This window comes from Pipistrellus hanaki (genome assembly GCF_964339955.1).
Source record: "Pipistrellus hanaki genome assembly, chromosome: 15".
Taxonomy (NCBI): Eukaryota; Metazoa; Chordata; class Mammalia; order Chiroptera; family Vespertilionidae; genus Pipistrellus; species Pipistrellus hanaki.
Genome location: NC_140517.1, coordinates 51,273,003 through 51,295,884, shown reverse-complemented (window position 1 = coordinate 51,295,884; position 22,882 = coordinate 51,273,003). Strand labels below are relative to the sequence as shown.

At 51.5% G+C, this 22,882-nt stretch overlaps 2 protein-coding genes across 4 annotated transcripts; both read right to left on the bottom strand.

Annotated features, from left to right (window-relative positions):
* Positions 1-6: 6 nt before the first annotated feature.
* LOC311633614 (uncharacterized protein) lies at positions 7-7,323 on the bottom strand. Of its 2 annotated transcripts, XM_084906521.1 has the most exons (3): positions 7,099-7,323; positions 2,605-2,705; positions 7-1,993 (listed from the first exon to the last, which is right to left on the bottom strand). In XM_084906521.1, the coding sequence occupies exon 3, from the start codon at positions 1,890-1,892 to the stop codon at positions 768-770; it is 1,125 nt and encodes a 374-aa protein (XP_084762647.1). In that variant the 5' UTR covers positions 1,893-1,993; positions 2,605-2,705; positions 7,099-7,323; the 3' UTR covers positions 7-767. The 2 variants fall into 2 exon arrangements, with proteins under 2 accessions (XP_084762647.1, XP_084762646.1); XM_084906520.1 differs by having other exon boundaries at positions 7-2,705.
* Positions 7,324-9,765: 2,442 nt separating this feature from the next.
* On the bottom strand, positions 9,766-22,621 carry LOC311633569 (uncharacterized protein). Of its 2 annotated transcripts, none has more exons than XM_084906378.1 (3): positions 22,349-22,621; positions 19,130-19,251; positions 9,766-13,417 (listed from the first exon to the last, which is right to left on the bottom strand). In XM_084906378.1, the coding sequence occupies exons 1-3, from the start codon at positions 22,600-22,602 to the stop codon at positions 11,871-11,873; spliced, it is 1,923 nt and encodes a 640-aa protein (XP_084762504.1). In that variant the 5' UTR covers positions 22,603-22,621; the 3' UTR covers positions 9,766-11,870. The 2 variants fall into 2 exon arrangements, with proteins under 2 accessions (XP_084762504.1, XP_084762505.1); XM_084906379.1 differs by having other exon boundaries at positions 19,130-19,256; positions 22,349-22,477.
* Between the last annotated feature and the right edge of the window lie 261 nt (positions 22,622-22,882).

Here is a 22,882-nt window from a genome sequence, read left to right as displayed (position 1 = left end):
TAAATATATTTTATTGATTTCAGGGAGGGAGAAGGATAGAAACATCAATGATGTGAAAGAATCATTGATTGGCTGCCTCTTGCACGCCCACACCAAGGATCAAGCCCACAACTCAGACATGTGCCGTTGGCCAGAATCAAACTTGAGACTTTTTAGTCCACAGGTTGACACTCTATCCATTGAGCCAAACAAGGTCTAGCATTAAAGTTCTTTACGTTGGTTTTCTTCATTAGATCTAAATTTTGAGTAAAATCTACCCAATTTTGAGTAAAAAAGGGTATTTTAAAAAAATATATTTTATTGACTTTTTTTTTACAGAGAGGAAGGGAGAGGGACAGAAAGTCAGAAACATCGATGAGAAACATCAACCAGCTGCCTCTTGCATATCCCCCACGGGGGATGTGCCCGCAACCAAGGTACATGCCCTTAACCGGAATCGAACCTGGGACCCCTCAGTCCGCAGGCCGATGCTCACACTGGTTCTGGCAAAAAAAAGGTATTATTTTTTATGTGTTACTAGAATCCCTCAGCTCAGCCTGTACCCTCTCCAATCCGAGACCTCTGGTTCCTAACCACTGGCCTGCCTGATTGCCCCTAATCGCCTCTGCCTGCTGGTCTGATGTGCCTAGCTGCCCCCCGGCCCCTGCCAGCCTGATCACCCCTAACTGCCCTAACAAGGTGTCTCCCCAGTGTTAATGTTCAAATATACAAAGTTCGACATCTGACTGATGTCTTCCTCTCCATGTGAGTCCCTATGGAAAGCACTCCTACAGCCTTCCTGCGGTGTGGATCTTCTGGTGCCGGACGAGGTGGGAGCTCAAGCTGTAGGCCTTCCCGCATTCGCCGCACTCGTAGGGCCTTTCTCCGGTGTGAACTCTCTGGTGCCGGACAAGGTGGGAGGTCCTTATGAAATCTTTCCCGCACCTGCTGCACACAAAAGGCCTCTCACCCGTGTGGACTCTCTGGTGTGCCATGAAGTCAGAGCTCCGGCTGAAGAACTTCCCGCACTCGGTGCATTCGAAGGGCCTGCTCTCGGTGTGGATTCTCCGGTGTTTGATGAGGGTGTACCTGTGGCCGAAGGACTTCCCACAGTCACTGCAGGCGTAAGGGTTTTCTCCGGTGTGGACGCTCTCGTGCTGCACCAGCGTGGACTTGTGTCTGAACACCTTCCCGCAGCCGCCGCACTTGTAAGGCCTCGCCCCGTTGTGCACCCTCTGGTGCACGATTAAGTTGGAGTGATGGCTGAAGTGCTTCCCGCACTCGCCACACTCGTAAGGCGCCTCCCCGGTGTGAGTCCTTTCGTGCTGCGTGAGGTTGTCCCTGCGGCCGAAGGCCTTCCCGCACTCGCCGCACGCGAAGGGCCTCTCCCCGGTGTGTGTCCTCTGGTGCTGCAGGAGCGTGGCCCTGCGGCCGAAGGCCTTCCCGCACTCGCCGCACGCGAACGGCCTCTCCCCGGAGTGGATTTTCTCGTGCTGCACCAGCGTGTCTCTGCGGCCGAAGGCCTTCCCGCATTCGCTGCAACTGTAACGCGTCTGTCCCGGGTGGCGGGCCGCCCTGCCCTCGCTGGCCCTGGCCTTCCTCCTGCGGGGGGCGGCCTCTGGCTGGTGGCTCTCCCGTCCCCCCTTGCACACGCACACACAGGGCTTCTCTGGGGGGTGAGGTCCTTCACAGACGCAGCCGCTCCTCACAAGCGTGGCCTCGTCCGTGTCACTCCTCACAGGCGTGTCTGTGCTGTGCTGCTCCTGGCGCCGGCCAGAGCCTGCCCCCCGTGCGAACTGCCTCCCACGGGCCTCACAGGCGTGCGGTTTCAGTCCGCGATGGGCTTCCTGGTGGGCATCCGGATGCAAGACATCCTTCAGGACGGGGCCACACGTGTCACACGGGTGAGCCATCTGGGCCGGGGAGCCTCCCGCGGCAGGACGCACACGTGACACGGGCACAGAAATGCTCTGCTCAGAAGACGCCTCTTCATCCTTCACCCGGAGGCAACACCCTGCAGCCAGAGAAATGCCGCCGAAGTGAGAGAAATGCCGCCGAAGTACACACGAACTCTGGTGAGAGGGACAACCCCACTGCGACAGGGTGTCTGCACACGCACGGCCGAGCCCGCGTCAGGGGAGGAGCTGATGGGCGTGACCAGGCTCTGAGGGTCGCGGGACGGGGGGGCCAGGAAAGACAAAGGTGTAGTTTGGGGAGAACCAGGCAGGACTGCCAGCTTTCTCCTTGCCATTGGCTTTTGAAAAGGCCCTGGCTGTTGGTAAACGGTGAGTGCCACACGGGAACGTACACCCGGGCCCAGGAAACGCTGACTTAGGATTAGTAACTGGTGCTGAAGATCTACTTAAGGATACGTGTATGTCTCCGATATTTTAGCTAGCACCGTCCAGTATGGGAGATCCCTGCAGAGGGAGCAGGAGAGAGCACTGGGAATCGGGGTGGACAGCCCTGGGTCAGAGGTCAGAACAGAAATGACAAATGCGTCCAGTGCCCAGAATGGGGAGGAAAGACAGAAATAAAGTGTGGCCTACAGCCTGGCTCCAAACAGTAGTGGGCACAGGACAGGTTCCTGGAGTTACCTGGACCAAACCCTGAGGTCTGCCTTACCTGGGCGGGTCCGAGCCCCTCCTGCCGTGGCCAGAGTCGTTACCTCCCAGTGAGGTACTCAGAGCGCTTTGTCCTGTTATAATTCGGCAGCCACCAAGGATCTGGGAAATAGAAGTCATGGAAGAAAGGGGGCCAGTGAGCAGGAAAGCCCCCGTAACAGTCGCGTCTCGCAGACACACCCAGGGGGTCCCACAAGCCATGACCGTGATTCACACCACACGTAGGCCCAAGGAAATAGCAAAGGAGGAGGCAGGCCCTCCCGAGCCAGTTAGGCTCGGTGGACAGAGCTGGGCCCACAGACTGAAGGGTCCTGGGTTCAATTCCAGTCAAGGGCATGTGCCCTGTTTGCAGGCTCAATCCACGGGCCCTGTCAGGACACATGCTGGCGGCAACCAACTGATGTGTCTCCTTCACATCGCTGTTTCTCTCTCCCTCTCGCTTCCTCTCGCACCTCGTGTGCGGTGCAGATCGGGGAGGCGGCACTGTCTCCCTCTGCCTTCGGCCCTGCCCTTCCGTTCAGTGTCTCCGGCTCCCTGGGGAGCTGGAGGTGGACAAAAAGTGGCAGAAGCCAGGGCGCAGGCAGGTGGCGCAGCTCCGCGGGCACCTTCTGAGTTGGCCCAGCCCCCAGGGACATGGCGCGGGGAGTCCCCTGAGCAGAGCCCGCAGTGAGGGGGGAGGGCCATGGACTCCCGCCCTTGGCCATCCGAGGGTCCTGCCAGGACTGGCCACACCCTCGGCCCCGCAGCGGCCACCGTCGCGGGGAAGTGCCCTGGGAGGGTCCCAGCCCCTGAAGGCCACGTGCACCGACAGCAGGGCCCGCCGGGTCCCACGAGAGGAAGGGGTTTTGATTTCCAAGGAACGAAGGAAGACAACTCCCAGCTTCCCCTCTGATTTACACCAGAGCGATTCCCCCCTCCAATGTCAAGTTTGTACCGTGCACGCACTGGAGTATTTATTTCATCTATTAAAGTGTTACGTTTCTAAAAAAAACTGTACAGCCGGGACCGGTTTGGCTCAGTGGATAGAACGTCGGCCTGCTGACTGAAAGGTCCCGGGTTCAATTCCGGTCAGGGGCATGTACCTTGGTTGCGGGCACATCCCCAGTGGGGGGTGTGCAGGAGGCAGCTGATCGATGATTCTCTCTCATCGATGTTTCTGACTCTCTCTCTTCCTCTCTGTGAAAAATCAATAAAATATATTTTTTAAAAAACTGTACGGATGTCTCTGTACGGGTGTCTCCACCTGAATCCCTCCTCTGAACTCCAAACCTGGGAGTCCTGCCGTCCATCCATCTGACAACTCTGCCCAGACGTCTGGGACGTCACGGAGTCAACACCGTCAACGCCGGACTCCTGACCTTATTTCCACCAACTTCACCGTCTCAACTGAGGATTTCGCTCTCCTCACGCCTTCTCAGGCCAAACACTGCGGGGTCATCTCTAACCCCTCCCTTCTCGCTCTCATCCTCCACGTCTGCTCCAAACCCTCCGTGGCGCCAACGATGCGCAGGATAGAAACCCAGCCCCACAGACCGCCACTCCCAAGCTGAATCCTGTTCCTCGCACTGATCACACCAGACATAACGGAGACCCGCGGTTTTCTGAGCCTCGAGCAATGCACCTGTACATGCTGGCTCCCGTGTTCGGGACACTGTTCCAACTGCTCGCTGCCTGCCGGAAATGGAAACCCTTTCGTATCATTCGAGACTACAAGTCAGGGCTCAAGACCTTTGGAGAAAGAGGGATCCCCAAACTCAACGGCAGTCAGAGGGAAGGTTAAGAGCCCTCAGACACCGTACCCATACTGGGAGGCCAAAGTTATGGGGTGGGGAGGGCTGAATGTGGGCCTGCCCGTTCTGCGGTCCTCTGTGCCACCCCACAAGCTTAACACTTTGCAAATGGTTTGGTACAAATGAAGTGATAGATTTTTATTTTATTATTTTTTTAAAAATATGTATTTTATTGATTTTTTACAGAGAGGAAGAAAGAGGGATAGAGAATTAGAAACATCGATGAAAGAGAAACATCGATCAGCTGCCTCTTGCACACTCCCTACTGGGGATGTGCCCGCAACCAAGGTACATGCCCTTGACCGGAATCGAACCTGGGACCTTTCAGTCTGCAGACCGACGCTCTACCACTGAGCCAAACCAGTTTCGGCAAGGTGATAGATTTTTAAATTCCGGGTTTGTTTTTAATCTCTTAAGATAATGTGGTATTTGAGACTTTCCATTATAACAAAAGCAGCAAGAACTTTAATCAATTACTAAGCACAGGTCTAACCTATCTGATTTATCCTATCGACATAGTCTAATTTCTAACTGACTGCTTATATACAATTGCAACGTGTACACTGGTCCTTTCACCAAACCAGCCCACCTAGTACACACTCCTCTACAGGCCAGCCTGCGAGTGCCCTTCGTTAGAAGTGTCATTCGGCCCTGGTGGGTCTTGCTCAGTGGTTAGCGTGTCCGTCCATGCACTGGGGGCCACGGGTTCCATTCCCAGTCAAGAGCAGGTACCTGGGCTGTGGGTTCACTCCCTGCCTCTGGCTGAGGCGTGTGCAAGAGGCAGCCAATTGAAGTGTCTCTCTCACATCAATGTTTCTCTCTCTCTCTCCTTTCTACTCTCTCTGAAAAGCAGTGGAAAAGGTATCCTCAAGTGAGGATTAACCACCACCAAGCAAGTGTTGATCGCCTCTTCTCCCCGAGGAACCAGGGGGCTGATGTACTGAGGCCCTGGACTGGTCCCAGGCCGCTCCGCGGGCCGGGCTGCCATTTCTGTGCTCCCCGTCAGTGCCGCTGTGCATGCTGGGTCCAGACCACGGCAACTCTACGGCACCTCACCCCTTCTCCCCGCCATCCAGCAGCCAGACCCCTCCCTCCTGGAGGAAATCTCGGGGATGTTCACCTTCCGCCCCTGCCCTCCAGTCTCTCCCCTCAGGGGCCACATAAAATGACACCCGTAATATTCTTCCCCTAAATCTGACCCCCAGGGTTTGACCGGAGACCTCATCCCCAGACGCCCACGTGACGCCTCCACTGCATAACCTTAGATCCCAGCTCCTGACTACACGGCGGTCCCTGTTCCAACTTCCATTCCTTCAGAGGTTCAGGGGAAAATCAAAACAAAACCTGCCCTGACTGGTTTGGCTCAGTGGATAGAACGTCGGCCCATGGACTGAAGGGTCCCGGGTTCAATTCCGGTCAAAGGTATGTAGCTTGGTTGCAGGCACATCCCCAGTGGAGGGTGTGCAGGAGGCAGCTGATGGATGTTTCTAACTCTCTATCCCTCTCTCTTCCTCTCTGTAAAAAAAACAAATAACATATACTTTTTTTAAAAAAAATCCATACTTTAGTTGCTTTAACAAGTTGCCTTTTCACAACGCAGCCGAGGTCTCTCCTATAAACCCACGTGCATGAGGAGACCAGGGCGGGGCTGGGGTCAGGCCGCTCCCAAGGGGACCCCCCTGGATCACCTCCCTGGAGACGGTGAGAAAAGCCTGTAACCAGGCCTCACGGCCCCTGAAGGCTGATCCACTTATCTATCCATCTATCAGCCATCCATCTATGCAAGCAAGCATGCATTCATTGAGCCATCAATTCATCCACCCAACCACCCATCCACCCACCCATCCATCCACCTGTCCATCCGTCCATCCATCCATCCATCCATCCACCCACCCATCCACCCACCCAGCCATCCATCCACCCATCCACCCCCCCATCCATCCATCCATCCACCCACCCCCCCATCCATCCATCCATCCATCCATCCATCCATCCATCCATCCACCCACCCCCCTATCCATCCACCCACCCCCCTATCCATCCACCCACCCCCCTATCCATCCACCCATCCACCCACCCCCCTATCCATCCACCCGCCCATCCACCCCCTATCCATCCATCCATCCACCCCCCCAATCCATACATCCACCCCCCCATCCACCCCCCCCATCCATCCATCCATCCATCCATCCATCTACCCATCTACCCATCCATCCATTTACCCATCTATTCATCCATCTACCCATCAATCCATCCACAACAGGGTTAGCTGGGGAACTAGGGACCCCACCAGGGGTAGGACCCAGTCTAGTGCCCCCCACGCCCACCCCGCTGCTCCCCGCGGCCCCGTCGCCCCGCCCACGGCCTCCTCATTGGCTGCGGCAAACGGCGGCCCCGCCCACAGACGCCCTGCGGCCGCCGCGCAGCCCGGGCCTTAGGAGGGGAGGTGAGGGATGGGGAATGGAGGAAAGGGGAGAGGAGAGGAGGGGAGAGAAGGGGAGGGGAGGGTAGAGGAGGGGAGGGGAAGGGAGGGGAGAGGAGGGGAGGTGAGGGATGGGGAGTGGAGGAAAGGGAAGAGGAGAGGAGGGGAATGGAGGAAAGGGGAGAGGAGAGGAGGGGAGAGAAGGGGAGGGGAGGGGAGGGGAATGGACGGGAGGAGAATGGCGGGCCCGGCCGCCTCCAGGTGCGGGGGACGCAGCACCTACCTCACCGCTGCGGCCCTCGCCGTCAACGGTCCGTGAGGGCCCGGCCCGGACCCGGGTCTCCGCGGGCGCCCCCGCCGCCTGGGCCCTTCCCCGCGGGGCCGGGGCCCCTCCCGCCACCGCGGAGCCCAAACGGGGCCCGCCAAGCTCTGCACACTCGGCCCTGCCAAAAGGCAAAGAAAGATGTCCGCCGCGAGGAAGACGCCGGAAGTCCCGCCCGCGCTGCGCGGAGGCCTCTGGGAAATGTAGTCCGCCTGGGGCTCTAGCTTGGACCTGCCGCCCTGGTGCCAAGGGGGCTCTGGGAAACGGATCCCGGAGGCCCAGAGGCGGCGGGTCTTTCAGGAGTGATCGCCAGGGATGGGAGAAATGTTTACAGATACGTTCTCTCTGATATTCCCAGAAGCTAAAGAATAAAAGTGCCACGTGGCCCTGACAGGTGTGCTCAGTGGATAGAGCGTAGGCCTGTGGACTGAAGGGACCCAGGTTCCATTCCGGTCAAGGGAACATGCCCAGGTTGCAGGCTCCATCCCCAGTGGGGGACTTGCAGGAGGCAGCCAATCAATGATTCTCTCTCATCATGGATGTTTCTATCCCTCTTCCTGCCTCTCTGAATCAATAAAAATATTATTAACAAAAATATATAAAGCCTAAACCGGTTTGGCTCAGTGGATAGAGCGTCAGCCTTCGGACTGAAGGGTCCTGGGTTCAATTCCGTTCAAGGGCATGGACCTTGGCTGCGGGCACATCCCCGGTAGGGGGTGTGCAAGAGGCAGCTGGTTGATGTTTCTCTCTCATTGAGGACGTTTCTCCGGTAGCTCTCTATCCCTCTTCCTTCCTCTCTGTAAAAATCAATAAATATATTTAAAATTAAACTAAAGGATTAACTGGGAAATGTATCTTGATTTGGAAATTAAAAGTTTCTAAGAAGCACAGATAAATTATTTTAGAAAAAGAAATTATTATGAGAAATTGTAGTCTGAACTATTCTTTTTAAAAATATATATTTTATTGATTTTTTACAGAGAGGAAGAGAGAGGGATAGAGAGTAAGAAACATCGATGAGAGAGAAACGTCCATCAGCTGCCTCCTGCACACCCCCCACTGGGGATGTGCCCGTAACCAAGGCACATGCCCTTGACCAGAATTGAACCTGGGACCTTTCAGTCCCCAGGCCGAGCCCTATCCACTGAGCCAGATCGGTCAGGACTTATAAGGTTTGTGGGGCAGAAGACAAAGTCAGAGAGCCTAAACCTAACCCTAACCAGGCAAGTCAAAAGGAGGAGCTTTCACCTGCGCTCTCCAGCGAGGTTCAGGGGTCTGAGGGCGGGGCAGTGGAGTCGCGCCAAAAGGGAGTGGAGACATTTTTTTATACAGCTGTTCAGTGTGTGTGTGTGTGGGGGGGGGGGGGGGATGAGGGGAATTTCCAGGAAGGAACCGGTATCTGGGTGCATCGGCTCTGGACCTCCTCTGACCTAACCTCTCGGCCTTCTGGTGACAGGGGCGCCGAGACCGTCCTGGCTGCTTCCTGCTGACCAGGGGCGAAGGGGGGGTGGGGGGTTAAAGGCCAGGGTCGGGCAGAGGCGGGTCAGGCAGAGGCGGGTCCGGGGGCGGCCTGGTTAAGGTGTGGAGCAGGAGCTGGTTTACAGTCACCCGGACCATCTCCGTTCTCTGGGAGTGGGTGGACTTGAGGAGGCAGGGGACTAGGAGAACAAAAACACAGATGAGAACTACCCTGTTTCCCCGAAAATAAGGCAGTGTCTTATATTAATTTTTGCTGTTTCCCCGAAAATAAGACGGTGTCTTATATTAATTTTTGCTCCCAAAGATGCGCTAGGTCTTATTTTTAGGGGATGTCTTATTTTTCCATGAAGAAGAATACGGTACACATTTATTGTTAAATGAAAATAAAGGAAATTTATTACCTGTATACGGTACGGTAGTTGTCAACACAAACCAGACAAACTGTGAATCCTACAGTATCAAGAATTTACTCATTTATTCAATGACAATCATGTCATCATCTTCTGGAACATCATCATAACATCCAATTCCTGAATTTCCTGGTGAATTTCTCGTGACTCCATTTCTTTCAGAATCAGTGGACCGAATCTCTCATGTTTAGCCTAGGAGGGCCTTATTTTCGGGGGGGATGCCTTATATTTCACTCAGAAGGAAACCTGAAAGTAGGTCTTATTTTCGGAGGATGTCTTATTTTCGGGGAAACACTGCACTGTAGTAATCACTGACCTAGGAGATTAAAGGTGTGGCCTATGCTCTACCTTAATTCAGCCAGTTTGGCCCTAAACTGGTTTGGCTCAGTGGATAGAGCGTCGGCTGTGGAATGAAGAGTCCAAGAGTCCCAGGTTCAATTCTGGTCAAGGGCATGTATCTTGGTTGCAGGCACATCCCCAGTGTGTGTGTGTGTGTGTGTGTGTGTGTGTGTGTGAGCGGGCAAAGAAGGCAGCTGATCGATAATTCTCTCTCAACTCTCTATCCCTCTCTCTTCCTCTCTGTAAAAGAATCAATTATATATATATAAATATAAATATAAATATATATATATATATTTTTTATTTTATTTTATTTTATTTTATTTTTTTTAAAGAAGAAGAATCTCTTACCCTTTGAGACAGCATGGAGTGCTGTGGGTGACCCGCGAATGACGACCACCAGTCAGCCACATTGGAATGTAGGAAGCCTTTATTACGAACTCGAGTCCGGGCTCCCGTCTCAACTGACACAGCAGTGAGCAACGAGAGCCCCGACCCACCCTAAGCATGCTACTTTTATCCCCGTCTTAGGGATGCCTGGCAGATTATGATTAGCTAAAGTTTTAACAAAGAAACGTCAGTTATAAGTTATAGAAAAATTCCACTAGTACAGTAACATTTAAAGTTTATACAGCACCTGGGGTGGGGGTTTATTTTCAGCTTAAGCCGTCTCTGTTTGACCTGGTTTGGTCTGTTTGTCCTGCCTTGCGGCTACTGGAAACAGGACGTACCTGCCTGGGGGTTGAGCTTTGCAACAGAACTATTTTAGTATACGTGCTGCCGAAGCGAGCACTGCAAAAGAACTATTTTATGACTAACAGTTATGCTTAGCTAAAGCGTCTCATGCTACATTCTTTGTTGTGGGTCTGGTTGCTCGTTCCTTCCCTGGCCTAGAGCCCTGCCTCGACTGGGTCTTGCCGGCCACAACAGGAGGGACCAGGAGAGTACCATGCTGAGTGAAGTCAGTCAGTCAGAGAAAGAGAAGTAGAACATGATCTCACTCCTATGTGGAATCAAATGAACTAAATAAACTGTTGTTCGGCATGGGTCAGAGACACAGAAGCATGGAACAGAGTGTGAAATCTCAGAGGGAAGGTGGGTGAGGGTGGGTGGGTAGGCGGTAATCAACCAAAGACCCTGTATGCACATATGCATAACTTACAGACACAGACAATAGGGTGCTGAAGACCCGGGCTGGGGGAAGGATGAAGCTAGAGGGTTCTGATCTATGGGGGGAGGAGAAGGGAGAAGGGGACATTTGTAATACTTTCAACAATAAAGAATTATTGAAAGAAAAAAAAGTAGAGACTGATTATCCACCTGGTTAACAAAAGACTGGCACCACAGTGTCAGGAGCCAGTCTCACAAAAAAAATAAATAAATAAATGAAGAAATAAATGGAAATATATATATATATGCATTTTTAAATTCTTTGTCAATTACAGTAGTGGACATTTATATGCCTAACAATAAAGTCTGATACCACTATACGTAATTAGTACAGCACCATTAACTATATTTCCTATGCTGTATTTTACATACTTATACATCCCATGACTGTTTTTACAACTGCCAATTTGTAGCTTAACCTCTTCCTCTTTTCACCCAATTGCATCTGGCAATATAAAAATGTTTTCTGGCCCTGGATGGTTTGGCTCAGTGGATAGAGCATCAGCCTGTGGACTGAAGGGTCCCACGTTTGATTTCGGCCAAGGTCACATGGGCTCAATTCCCAGTGGGGGCGTGCAGGAAGCAGCTGATCAATGGTTCTCTCTCATCATTGATGTCTCTCTTTCTCTCTCTCTTCCCCCCCTTCCTCTCTGAAATCAATAAATATTTTTTTTAAAATGTTTTCTGCATCTAGGAGTTTGCTTTATTTTTTTCATTAGATTCCACATATTTGAAATCATACCACTTTTGTCTTTCTGAGTTTGATTTATCTTTGGCTCAACCTAGGCAAATGGCACCTTCCTATAGGGTACACTCCAGTGTTGGTGCACTGAACAAATGGCATATACTTGCCCATCTGCGGCAGTTCTCCCATTTTAAATCTGTGATACCCGATAAGGTATGTTCTTCAGCTGATGGCCTTCTCACATTCACTGCCCTTATAAGGTCTGTTCCTACTGTGAATTCTCCGGATGTAACGGAGGCTAGACTTTGGTAATGATTTCCTACGCTTGCTACAATCATAAGGCCTTCATCCGATGTGAGATGATGTTTTAGGGCCGGGAGTTAAGGGTAAATAATTCCCACATTCTGCCCTAGCCGGTTTGGCTCAGTGGATAGAGCATCAGCCTGCAGACTGAAGGGTCTCGGGTTCAATTCCGTTCAAGGGCACATGCCTAGGTTGCAGCCTCAATCCCCAGTAGGGAGCATGCAGGAGGCAGCCAATCAATGATTCTTGGTCATCACTGATATTTCAATCTTTCCCTTTCCCTTCCTCTCTGAAATATATATATTTAAAAAATAACAGTTTCCCACATTCTAATACTCACCAGGCCTTTATCCAGTGTGAACTCTTCGGTGTTTAATGAGGCTTGGTTTATGGCTAAAAGACTTTCCACATTGGCTACACTCATAAGGCCTTTCTCCAGTGTGAATTCTTCTGTGTTTGACAAGAGTAGAATTTTGCGTAAAGGACTTTCCACAGTCACTACAGTCGTAAGGCCTTGAACCACTGTGAACTCTTCGGTGTTTAATGAGGGTTGAGCTATGGCTAAAAGACTTTCCACATTGGCTACACTCATAAGGCCTTTCTCCAGTGTGAACTCTCCTGTGTTTGATGAGACCAGAATTTTGAGTAAAGGACTTTCCACAGTCACTACACTCGTAAGGCCTTGAACCAGTGTGAACCCTCTGGTGGTTTAAGAGACTGGAGCTGTAAGTAAAGAATTTCCCGCATTCGCTGCACTCGTAAGGCCTTTCCCCCGTGTGAACTCTCCGATGCTGAAGAAGTGCAGAGCTTTGGCTAAAAGACTTCCCACAGTCGCTGCACTTATATGGCCTCTCTCCACTATGAACTCTGGAGTGATCGATCAGGCGGGACTTCTGAGTAAAGGACTTCCCACACTCGCTGCAGGCATGGGGCCTGGAGCCAGAGTGAACTCTCTGGTGTCTTATGAGGCTGGAGTGGTGGGTAAAGAACTTCCCACATTCACTGCACTCATACGGCCTCTCTCCTGTGTGAACACTCCGGTGTTGAAGGAGTGCAGAGCTTTCACTAAAGGACTTCCCACATTCACTGCACTCATAAGGCCTTTCTCCAGTGTGGATTCTTCGATGCTTAATGAGGTTGGGCTTGTTGCTAAATGATTTTCCACATAAGTCGCACTGGTGAGGCCGCAATCCAGTGTGCACTCTCCGGTGTTGAATGAGGCTAGAGCTTTGCCTAAAGGACTTCCCACATTCCCCACACTCGTAAGGCTTTTCCCCAGTGTGAACTCTCAAGTGGTCATTAAGACTATATCTTTTGCTGTAACATTTTCCACATTCACTGCATATATATCCTCTTTCTTTAGAGAGAACACTCTGGTGCTGAACAAGCTTGCGTTTGCAATTAAAATCTTTAGAGTCAGACAGAGTTTTTCCGTTGTGAGAGTCTGTGGCACACTCAGCTCCCCTGTTTGACTTCTCCCTGGTGTGAGTGGCCTGATGCTGGAGAAATCCTGAGCTGGCCAGGAAGTCTGTCAAAACCTCCTCACAGGAACCGGGCTTCCCCGACACACAGAATTTGCAGTCCTTCATAAATGAGGCTCTCTCCTCGTGGCCTCTGAAGCACATCTCTCCCGTGAGCTGCCTCTGATGCTCACGTTCTGTGCTCACATCCAACTGTTTCTCACATGCCCCCATCTGGTACAGTTTCTGCCCAGGATGCGTTCCCGGGTGCCCAGTGAAGTGCAAAATGTGTCCCACGTGCACACCACACAGCTCCCAAGGATGGGCCTCCGGGGGAGACACACCGGCCTTGGGAGTCCTGACCTCTGACACTCCTTGTAAAGAATTTCTGAGCTCACAAGGGGCCTCCTCACTCTGGGCTCCATGCCTACAACCTGAAAGTGAAAAGTGCTGGTTAAGTGCATGTTGATTCTGGCGGGAAGGGGCAGTCCTCACTCGGGTGTCTGACAAACCCAGGAACGAGTCCATGGCATTGTGTGCAGGACCAGGGAGTGAGTACACGCTGGGGATGGGGCTGCTCCGCAGTACTGGGCCATGAAGAGCACAGACTGGGGGAGGCCTCACGAGGTGAAGGACCCAACCAGGCAGTGTACACCGAGAGCAGACACAGGGTCCCCAGTTCCCTTCAACAACGATTTCTCTAAAGAACTTTGCTACTGGTGACACACAAAAGCTGTGCAGACGGGTGTGTTAACCCTGCCATACCGCTGTACTGATTTTTCGGTAATTTCTGAATCTGCCACTATACGGCTGAACCTAATTTTCGGTACTTTGCCTAGTACGTGAAAAAAATGCGACACAAACTAAAAATAACCAACCAATTATGGTCAAACCTCATGATTAGCCATTGCAAATGTCTGCCCCCATGTATTTGAATGGACTTCGTGTGGTTTGACGTGAAAAAATTCTGAAAATTCACAATGAAAAGAGCGGCTGATGAACCAAGCAATTCAACAGGAAAGGGAAGTAGGTCTAGGCTTATTACAGTCCAACAGGTGATCGATACTTTGGTTGATTCAGACTCTGAGGAGTCAGAATTTCATCCAGAACACGTTTCCAGTTCAAGTGGCACAGACAGCGAGAGCTCGAGTGATGAGGAGAATCTTGAACCTTACAGATCTAGAGCTAGATCGATAGTAAGAGAAGGGGGCGTGTCCCTCAAACAGCTGAGGGGGGAGATCAAGGTGGTGATGAAGGTTGGACAAGGAATTTTGTATCACCAAATACAGATCTGAATTTCACTGAGGAAGGAAAAGGCCCAGTGAACATTCCTGGATCTATCACAGATGAGAGTGAACCGATTTGACTTTTTATCCTTGTTTTTTTGGATGATACTTTCTGGCCCACCAATTGCATATAGCAAAGCCCAACTCCTACAATGCCAAAAATTTCAAGGATGCCACAGTGGAAGAAATGAAGGCTTTTCTTGGACTGAGGATCTATATGGAATAATACGTATAAAGCCCAGCTGTCGGGATTAGTGGACAAATGAGGGCTCTGACTTGGTTGGGCTTACTCCCGGATTTCGAAATGTTGACTCAAGACAGTTTCTTGGCCCTTTGGAGTTTTTTACACACACTCGATGAGGAAGACACAGATATCGATAAGACAGATGGAATAAAGCTAGGCCTTTCTTGGAAAGTCTGCTCCCCAAGTTTCTCCACTTTTATCTGCCAAAGGAACAGCTGAGCCTAGATGAGGGGATAATCCTGATAAAAAATCGCTTGGCCATCAAGCAGTGTATCAAGGATAAGCCCACAAAGTGGGGCATCCAGTCTTTCCTACACTGGCTACATTTTGAACGCAGAAATCTACACCGGTGCTTCACCAATGCCTTTAAAGGTTTGGGCGCAGTAGGAAATACAGTTGTTTGTCTCCTGACCTCGTGTGCAATGGGAAATAAATCTCAGGTGCTCGTCATGGACTGGCTCTATAGCTCTGTAACCCTTGCTAAACATGCACTGTCAGAATCACACACAGGAGTTGTGGGAACCCTGCGGCAGAAGAGGAAGCAGTTTCCTAAGCCGCTGAGAAGTGTGAAAACACTTTCCAGGGGTGACAGTCGCTATCGATGTCGAGAAAGTGTAACATGTTTGGTTTGGCAGGATAGGAAGCCCATCACATTTATTTCGAACTATCACGATCCAGCCCAAAATGTAGTGAGAAACAGAAGAAATAAAGATGGCAGTGTGCAAGAAATACAGATGCCACAGCTGGTGAAGGACTATCATAAATATATGGGTGGCTGTGACAAAAATGACCAGATGACCCCACCTTCACCGGTCTCATCGTCATTAGCACTGGCCCCAGAGGCTTTTCATAAAATTTTTTATGTGGGCCAGTTATAATTCTTATATCTTGTATGCTTCAAAGCAGCAAGCTGCTTCAAAAAAGCCAGTTTATTTCACCAGATATATTCAGAAACTGTGCTTGCAACTCATTGGTGGATTCAGAACATCAGTCCATTGCCACCCACAACAGAAACCCTGCCCTCAGCGGATGACCCCAGGCAACCATTTTCCAGAGATTCCCCCTGGGGCATCGTCTAATCATATCTGTGTTTTGTGAATGGAAAGGCACTCCAGGTACAACAAGCAAAATCCTGGAGTGTCTTACAAAGACAATCCATGCAATAAGGTGAAGAGCAACATCTAGCGCTCACTTTGCAAGAAGTACCTCTGTTGAAACAAGGCTCATGCTGCTGGGTGGATTGGAGCACAAAGGTGGAATATGGGCACCAGATGAAAGGTAGACCTATTTTCAACAATGTCTCCAGGTTCCATCTTATTCTAACCACTTGTTTGCATGTAACTAACATTTTTCTACATCAAGTTGATGTTTTCTCTTTAATGCTCAGGAGCCCAGGTATAGGGGACAGTTAGGTTCAGGGCTTCAGGCTTGGTAGGGTTAAGGTGCAAGAAAATACAACTATAACAGAACAGCTGGTATTCAGGACTTTTAGAAATATGCACACACCTCAGGACACAATGCATAGGGGCCAACGAGGAAAACACCACAGATGGAGCGGTGAGAGAAACAGGCTAGACACACAGTGCAGAGACGTGAGGCTAACCCCAGGCTAGAGGTTAGGGTAGCCGAAGCCGGTTTGGCTCAGTGGTAGAGCGGCAGTCTGCGGACTGAAAGGTCCCAGGTTCGATTCTGGTCAAGGGCATGTACATTGCTTGCGGGCACATCCCCAGTAGGGGGTGTGCAAGAGGCAGCTGGTCGATGTTTCTCTCTCATCAACGTTTCTAGCTCTCTATCTCTCCCCCTTCCTCTCTGTAACAATCAATAAAATATATTTAAAAAAAAAAAAAAAAAAAAAAAATATATATATATATATATATATATATATTAAAAAAAAAAAAAAAAAAAGAAGAGGTTAGGGTAGAAGTGACAAGTGATAGAGCTAAGAAATCGGCAAAGAGTCCATAAAGGGGAAGGCCAGACAGAAATGAAGTATGGTCCTGGGCATGGACATCAAAACAGTAATCTAGCCCTAACTGGTTTGGCTCAGTGGAGACCTTGGTTGTAGGCACAACCCCAGTGGGGGGTGCAGGAGGCAGCTGATCAGTGTTTCTCTAATTGATGTTTCTAACTCTCTATCCCTCTCCTTTCCTCTCCATAAAATATCAATCCTATACTATAATAAAAGCCTAATGTGCAAATTGACCCAATGGTGGAAAGACCAGAGAAACGGCTGGTGGCTATGATGTGCAGTGACAACCAGGGGGCAGGCGCTGGACAGGAGTGCGCCTACCCTGCAGGCCCCAAGCCACCCAAGGCGGGTGCCAGCACCTTCCACACCCCTCCCCACCAATTATCCTGCTGGCTGCCCCACAGAGGGAAGCGACTGGCGGTGGCAGTGGGGGGCGGGGCCAGTAAGCAGGCAAAACCAGGCTAGAAAAAGCAGGTGCCACTGCCCACCCCCCATCACCACCGCTGGTCACCCCACACATGGAACCTGATCGCCCCCACAGATGGACCCTGATCGCCGGCCAGGCATAGGGACCCTGCCCCTGCATGAATTTCATGCACTGGGCCTCTGGTAAAATATATTTTAAAATGACAACAAGGCCGGGACCGGTTTAGCTCAATGGATAGAGCGTCAGCTTGGGGACTGAAGGGACCCGGGTTCGATTCCGGTCAAGGGCATGTACCTTGGTTGCGGGCATATCCCCAGTAGGGGGTGTGCAAGAGGCAACTGATCGATGACTCTCTCTCATCGATGTTTCTAACTCTCTATCTCTCTCCCTTCCTCTCTGTACAAAATCAATAAAATATATTAAAAATAAATAAATAAATAAATAAATAAAATAAAATAAAATAAAATGACAAGAACAAAAAAAACAGCCGAAGCCAGTTTGGCTCAGTGGTAGAGCGTCGGTCTGTGGACTGAAGGGTCCCGGGTTCAATTCCGGTCAAGGGCATGTACGTTGGTTGCGGGCACATCCCCGGTAAGGGGTGTGCAGGAGGCAGCTGGTCGATGTTTCTCTCCCATCGACGTTTCTAGCTCTCTATCTCTCTCCCTTCCTCTCTGTAAAAAATCAATAAAATATATTAAAACAAAAAACAAACAAACAAAAAAAAACAGTAATCCAACAGAATGTTTGTCTGGTAGGATTTGAAAACAGCACTGGCATCACACCCTCCTCCAGGTGCCACTCCTAACATTTTGCTGAGCCTGGCTTCATGTACATCCCATGAAACACCTCTTTCTAACCCGACCCAACTCCCTCAGTGAGCAAATGCATGGCACCTTATACGGGTTCTAAGGGAAGGACAGCACACACGAGTAGCCAGCACCAGCCCAGAACAACTCGGCACATCACAGCCAACAAAAAAGAAAACCAAACGCCACACAGAGAACGTCGAAGGAGGGTCTCGCAAGACCAGCCCACAGTCCACGGGAGGGAAACTGTCAGCGATGGGGACTCCTGGCCCAGGCCGGCCTGAGGCAATGGCGGCTAGCAGGAGGCACAGGACCTAGGCACTCCGGGCCTGGGATCTGAACGGAAGCACAGGAACCTCTAATTTGTAAAACTGCTGTTTGAAACTCTCTGCTGTTTTCAGATGGTCCCTCGTTCTGCGAATTAACTCTGCTTTTCAGCTTCTGTGAACAGGAGCTTCGGGCTCGCTTGAACACTAGGGAAGACAAGCTCGGCTGCCTGACCCTGCGGCTAGTCCTCCGATGCCAGGGGCCGATACGCCCACCTCTCTGCCAGGCGCCTCTCAGTTATCTGTACTCCAGGCTCCTAAAAGGTGCAGGCCCCCTGGGAGGTACCTGCTCAGCACACACAGGGCTCTTTTAAGAACTTGCACAAGGGACTGGAAGCCCCTGTTTAGGAGAACAAAGACGTCAGAGCAGTATGACGGGACCACTTCCTTACTGTGGGCTCAGACTTCGGAAGCAGCATTCCCCTGAGCCTGCGACGTCATAAAAGACTCCAGATTAATTTGCTTTCTGGCCTCTGAGATTCACTTGCTGATTTACGACATAACAGAGCGAAGTCATTCCGTCAAAAGTCATGGAGAAGCAATTCAGGTGTATCCCATGGGCTCATCGGAAGACTCCTGGCCTGATTCCTTCCCGCACGTATGGGGCTCTTCAGGGAAGGAGAGGGCCATGCACAGACCTCAACCCAACTAAGCACAGCACCCACCCAGGGATCTAACTAAGCACAGCACCTACCCAGGGGACTAACTAAGCACAGCACCTACCCAGGGATCTAACTAAGCACAGCACCCACCCAGGGGTCTAACTAAGCACAGCACCTACCCAGGGATCTAAGCACAGCACCTACCCAGGGATCTAACTAAGCACAGCACCTACCCAGGGGACTAACTAAGCACAGCACCTACCCAGGGATCTAACTAAGCACAGCACCTACCCAGGGGACTAACTAAGCACAGCACCTACCCAGGGGTCTAAGCACAGCTCCTACCCAGGGGTCTGGGGAAGAAAGCAGTACATGGTTCTGGTTTGAGGAGAGACATGCTACTGGGGGAAAAGGGAAGGGCAGACATTACTGCCCACGGAATGGGGTGTGTGTGTGTGTGTGTGTATGTGTGTTTGAAATCCTTACCCAAGTTGGTTATCAGTGTCAGGTTCTCCAGCATCACATCGTGGTACAGGCATCTCTGAGCCTCATCCAGGAGCTCCCATTCCTCCAAGGAGAAGTACACAGCCACGTCCTCAAAGGTCACTCTGCCCTGGCGAGATGGGGAAGGCTGAAACCAGACAAGGCTCCTCTCCCGAGAACCCACAATCCTCTCCCCCAAAACCTCCCTGCCCGCCCCCCCCCCCCAGGTCCTTCTCCCCATCTCCCCAGCTCAGAGGACAATCCCTGCCGAAACCGGTGTGGCTCGGTGGATAGAGTGTCAGCCTGCAGACTGTAGAGTCCAGGGTTCGATTCCGGTCAAGGGCATGTACTTTGGTTGTGGACACATCCCCAGTAGGAGGTGTGCAGGAGGCAGCTGATGGATGTTTCTCTCTCATTGATGTTTCTAACTCTCTGTCTCTCTTCCTTCCTCTCTGTAAAAAAATCAATAAAATATATTTTTTTTAAAAAGAAGAAAAATACAAAGGACAATCCCCGTCCTGGAACCATTGCGTCCTCAGGCTCAGGGTGGACAGGGTCCCCCCTCTCCTGGGCCCTTTGTTCCCCTGGAGGAGAGACCGGAAGCTCCCGAAACACTCAGCTCAGTTCTGCCCGGAGAGCCACACGGCCTGCGACCAGCTCAGGCATCACCGCCTACGGGGGTTAATGGGCTGACGGCAATGCCAGCAGCACCTTCACGCGACCCTTGTGTGGGAGCCGGGTCCTGAGCCTGGGGTGTCTCCAGGCTCCAGGCTCTCGGGTTCCCCAGATTGGGGACTAGCTCTCCAAGGCCGAGAAAAGACAGTGGGGGGGGGGGGGGGGAAGCAGTGCAGGATGGGGCCCTCCTCTCCTTCCCTGTGGTCCTGAAGTATGGCAGCACCATCCTTAGGTGAGGACAGGGGTTTGAATTTGAACCCTGCTATTCTGGCTTCAGCACGCACTGACTTGCTTCAACAGCAGGGCAGTTCCCTCAGCTTTCCAGTCTGAGACCTGGAGGCTGAGGCAACTCTGTGCCCGGGGCCCAGGGCCACAGGAGACCGATCCCCTCAGACTCAGCAGCTCCAGGAGTAGAAGCTGCAGATCAGCTTTATTTACTAATTTATTTTTACTTTTGCAGATAACCTTCATTTATTTATTTTTATTTTTGCAGATAACCTTTATTTATTTGTTATAATTATTATTTTTGCAGATAACCTTTAGGGATGAACTTTGCTCTCTTCTGCTTCTGTACTGCCTGCTTTCGCAAGATGGGTCCACATTGCCATGTCCAGCAGAATGTGGTCGGGAGCGACCCTGCGGGCTGTTCCCAGCCTTTAGAATTTAGAGCCAAGGGAAATGCTTATGGTGTCCAGTGTTTCCCAAACTTCCCTCATGATGAGAATCACCTGGTGGAGTTGTTAAAACACAGATTCCTGAATCCCAACTAAGAAATGCTAAACTAGAATTTTTGGGAACATATAGGTAAAATTGTATACTTAATTAGTGCTCTAACACAGATGTTATATACAGAGCACTAAGTTAGGTATGCAATTTTACCTATATGTTCTCAAAAATTCTAGTTTAGCACTTCTTAGTTGGGATTCAGGAATCTGTGTTTTAACAACTCCACCAGGTGATTCTCATCATGAGAGAAGTTTGGGAAACACTGGTGTAGACCTTTCAAAGGACTGCCTACGCCTGGAGGAAAATGACAGCGGTCCCTTTAAAGAGGAGGCAGAGCCCACCTGGACAGTCCCCTGGAGCTACTGAGTCTGTGGGAATCCGTCTCCTGGGGTCCTGGGCCCCGGGGAACAGCAGTTACCTTTGTGAGCCTCCAGGTCTCAGTCTGGAAGCTGAGGCCTCTACCCTGTTTCCCCAAAAATAAGACAGTGTCCTTTCGTGTCTCATCTGGGGTGCCAAAAAAGAAAAAAAGAAAAAAAAAGTGTCTTATATTAATTTTTGCTCCCAAAGATGCGCTAGGTCTTATTTTCAGGGGATGTCTTATTTTTCCGTGAAGAAGAATACGGTACACATTGATTGTTAAATGAAAATAAAGGAAATTTATTACCTGTATACGGTATTGTAGTACGGTAGTTGTCAACACAAACCAGACAAACTGAATCCTACAGTATCAAGAATTTACTCATTAATTCCATGACAATCACGTCATCATCTTCTGGAACATCATCATAACAATCGAATTCCTGAATTTCCTGGTGAATTTCTTGTGACTCCATTTCTTTCAGAATCAGTGGACCAAATCTCTCATGTTTAGCCTAGAGGGGGGGCCTTATTTTCGGGGAGGTGCCTTATATTTCACTCAGAAGGAAACCTGTAAGTAGGTCTTATTTTCGGAGGATGTCTTATTTTCGGGGAAACACGGTAGAATGGCAGGGTTAAAATTCAAACAGCAGTTTTTCCCTAAGGATGGTGGCTACCATACTTCAGGACCAGAGGGAAGGGGGGTCCCTGTCCCTCCCTGGCCCGACCCCCACCCTCACCCTCACCCTCACCGTCTCGGACCTGGAGCCTGAGAAAGTCCTTTGAAAGGACTGCCTACACCTGGGGAGGTCGTGAGTGCGGACTCCATCTGCGTGTGGTCTCTCGCAGCCGTCCTGGCCAGTTCAATAAATCCTTGCCTCCTTTTTTAAATCAATTAGCAGCCTTCGGTGGCATTATTATTATTATTATTATTTTAAAATATATTTTGTTGATTTTTTACAGAGAGGAAAGGAGAGGGAAAGAGTCAGAAACACCGGCGAGAGAGAAACATCCTGCACGCCCCCCTCTGGTAAGGTGACCAGACAATCCCGCCTTTGGCGGGACAGTCCCGATTTTCAACAATTTGTCCCGCGGCGTCACAAATTGTTAAAAATCGGGACTGTCGGCCAGGGCATTTGCCCGCTTTTTAAAGAAATCAATCAGCAGCCTCCCGCGGTCTTATTCTGACTCCAGGGTCCGACCCCACAACAGTCCCGCCAGCCCTTCCGCAGCCGCGGGGCGGGGACCCCGGGGAGGGGCCGCCCCGAGACGCCCGGTCCCGGGCCCCGCGGCTCGGCCTCCCCGGACCGCTGACCCCCGCAGCCGGCGCTCGGCCGGTCCCCCGGGCCTCCCGCCGCCGTCCCCCCCGGCCGCTCCCGCCCCCGTCCCCCCGGGGCCGCCTGGCCGGCCGGGCTGCGGGGCCGGGGCCGGGGCCGGGGCCGGGCGGAGGCGGGACGCGCTCACCTCAGCCGGGCGCCGGGGCGCGGCCGCCGCCATCGGACCTGCGGGCGGGGCGGCACCTCCCGCCCCGAAGCGGGTCCCTCGCGGGGCCGCCGAGCCTCACGCCCGCGTCCGTGCGGCGGGGAGAGGCTCCCGCCGCCTTCGGAACCGGCACCCGGACCCGGACCGGACCGAGCGCTCCGGAACCTCCGGCCGACAAACCCCACAGCGACGAACGGGCCGCCCTTGGAGTCGCAGGAAGTCCCGCCCTCCCGCATTGCGTCACAAGCGGCAGCCTTTTTTCTAAGTCCTCATTGGCTAGGGGTGCTGCCGCTCCACTCTGGGCATTCTGGGAAATGTAGTTCCTTCTCTGGCTGCAGGAAAGGCGGGGGGGGGGGGGGGGGGAAGGGCTTAATTTGCAGGACTCAGGCTCAGCAGCGAGGTTTGCAGGGAAGTGGACAATCCAGGTGGGCTCTACCTCCTCTTTATTTTTATTATTATTATTTAAAAAATATATTTTATTGATTTTCTACAGAGAGGAAGGGAGAGGGATAGGGC